Raw genomic sequence first — 3,034 nt, forward strand, 5'->3', positions numbered from 1 at the left:
ATATATATGTCTTTTTTTAGTGAAAATTGTACTTTACTCTTTACCAATAATATTTTTTTAAGAAATATTAACATATAACTCTGTTAACTATCAAGAAATTTTGGGCCCACAATTATAGGCCTAAAGCAATTGCTTCAGTTGCTTTACCCACGAGCCCCCTGCATGTAACAAAATTCACAATCTTTTAGTCTAAAGAATAACTTAAATACACATGTTTCTGCTATTGTTTCATTAAGTGCCTAATAAGAATAACATCATTGTGCTTTATTTCTTACCAGGTCGCCAATGATAGCAGAACAAGTGGAGCTTCGCTACCAACGGCTAAAAGACAACTTAATTGGACATGAAAGATTTTAGATTTTTGACCTCAAAAGAGAATTGGAGAAGGTCAATAGTCGGAAATGGGATTAAATTTTTATGGTTGGTCAATAAAATTGTTATTGTGTAGTGGTTATTATTATTATCTTTTAATTGAATTAGAGGAGGTATATTAATGGCGAATGGTGGAGGAGCTACTGATATTGCCATGTTTAGGTCAAGAAAGTTTTGTGGTAGATATGAATTATTTTGGAAAGAAAGTAGAATTAATGTCACGACCCAGATTTTTCACCCTCGGGAGTCGTGATGGCGCCTACTCGTGCAAGCTAGGCGAGCCAACTTCTATGATTTTAACACATTAGCAATCAACCCAAACAGATATAAACAGTAACTAAAACTGAACAGATATAAAGCGCGGAAGTGTTATAACAAAATCAATACTCCAATACATGTCTACCCAAGAATCTGGTGTCACAATTTTACGAACATCTACGAATTTCTACAAACACTGATCTAGAAGGAAAAGTACAACAGTTCTTGAAATGAAAAGAGACTGTATATAAAAAACATAAGGAAGGGGACTCCGGAGTCTGCGAACGCCGGCAGATCTACCTCGGGTCTCCTATGGACTGAAGGCAGCAACCCACGATCTACTCACGAGGTCTAGCACTGAAATCTGCACAGAAAGTGTAGAGTGCAGTATCAGTACAATCGACCCTATGTACTGGTAAGTGTCGAGCCTTTATTCGGCGAAGTAGTGACGAGGCTAGAACACGACAACCATATAAACCTGTGCAGTTAAATCATATACAAACGGCTAATAAAAGCAGGAAATAATAGATAAATAAGGGAAGGGAAGTATGGTGCGGGGAATACCAAATACTTAACAGAAATTTAGTAGAGAAGCATAAAGAACACCATAATGATATCAACAGGAATAAGGAAAAACAGTAACACGTGCACGGCATCACCCTTCGTGATTTTACTCTCGTCCTCACCATAAGAATCAACAGAATCGGCACGCATCACCCTTCGTGCATTAACACTCATAATCATGGCATGGCATAACCCTTCGTGCATTAACTCCCACAATATTGGCACGGCATCACCCTTCGTGCTTTAACTCTCATAATCATGGCACGGCATCACCCTTCGTGCATTAACACTCACAATATCGGCACAACATCTCCCTTCATGCTTTAACACTCACTCACAGTACCCTTCGTGCTTTACACTCTTCCTCACCAAACAATAGAAAAAATACGTCCCGGCAAGGGAATCAACAATATATACAATAACATCTCGGCAAGGGAATCAACAACTAAACAATAACATCTCGGCAAGGGATTCAGTTATAACCAATCTCGTTCCAACAGTTACTACACAAAACAAGTCTCAACTTGAGCCAATACTCAACAATGGTCAATTACCAAGAAATTATCATGAATCATGTTCAACATTGATAATCATCTACCTAAGCATGGACAACACACAATAGAGTCACATCAACCATAATATAAGACTCACGGGCATGCTTGACACCAACGTATAGGTACTCATCACCACACCTATACGTCGTACTCACACTAACACGTAGCAATTAAGACCACAACTCCTATTCCCTCAAGCTAAGGTTAGACCAAACACTTACCTCAATTCCACAGATAAAATCAAGCCTCAATTACCGCTTTACCTCTCGGTTCCACTTCCAATCCGCTTGTATCTAGTCATAATTTACTTAATAACATCAATAAATGCTAAATAAACCAATTCTAATGCATGAAAATAGATTTCCCAATATTTTCCCCAAAAAGTAAAAAACCGACCCCGGGCCCTCTTGGTCAAGACCCGAAGTTCGAACCAAAACCCGATCACCCATTCACCCACGAACTCAAATATGCAATTAGTTTTGAAATCGGACCTCAATTTGAGGTCCAAATCTCCAAAATTCGAAAATCCTAACTTCTACGCAAAAACACCCAATTTCCCATGGAAAACCCTAGATTTTGAAGTGAAATTATGTAAAAAGATGAATTAGATTGCAGAAGATGAGTTAGAAATCACTTAATTTTGATTTGGAGAAGTTTAAGTCTTTGAAAAATCGGCTAAGGATGCTTAGGTTTGGGATAATTGCAAAATAATGAAAATCCCGTCTGAAATCCCACTTACAGGTCGCAGTTATCGCAATTGCGATCAGGGGTTCGCAATTGCGAACCGTAGGAATTTCTGCTCCTTTTGCATTTGCGTCAATTAGGTCGCACTTGCGACTACTGAGACCTTCGCATTTGCGAAGAAAGGCTCGCAAATGCGAACAAGGCTGGCCAGGGCATTCATTGCAATTGCGATCAGCCCCTCGTAATTACCAAGCCTGACAGGCTCGCAATTGCGAAGCCTGACCTCGCAATTGCAAGATTAGAGCCTCCAACAATACCAGATGCAAATCAGAAATTTTCTAAGTCCAAAACTCACTCCGTGGCCTATCCAAAACTCACCCGAGCCCTCGGGGCTCCAAACCAAACATGCACGCAAGTCTAGAAATATCATACGGACTTGCTCGTGCAATCAAATCATCAAAATAACATCAACAACTACGAATTTAGCACCAAAATTCATAAAATTCTCAAGAACATTGAAATTTCCATTTTCTCAGCTATGGGTCCGATTTATGCCAAATCAACTCCGATTCTTACCAAATTTCACAGATTCGCCTTAATTA

At 39.2% G+C, this 3,034-nt stretch overlaps 1 protein-coding gene across 1 annotated transcript in view; it reads left to right on the plus strand.

The window, feature by feature from the left end:
- Nucleotides 1–2,690, plus strand: part of LOC109229841 (RNA-directed DNA polymerase homolog) — a 36,521-nt gene extending 33,831 nt beyond the window's left edge. Inside the window, exon 2 of the mRNA XM_019395393.1 lies at nucleotides 2,490–2,690. Within this exon, the coding sequence (XP_019250938.1) occupies nucleotides 2,490–2,690 (201 nt within the window). The remainder of the gene's footprint in view (nucleotides 1–2,489) is intronic.

The sequence above is a fragment of the Nicotiana attenuata genome, chromosome 7, assembly GCF_001879085.1.
Source record: "Nicotiana attenuata strain UT chromosome 7, NIATTr2, whole genome shotgun sequence".
NCBI classification, from domain to species: domain Eukaryota; kingdom Viridiplantae; phylum Streptophyta; class Magnoliopsida; order Solanales; family Solanaceae; genus Nicotiana; species Nicotiana attenuata.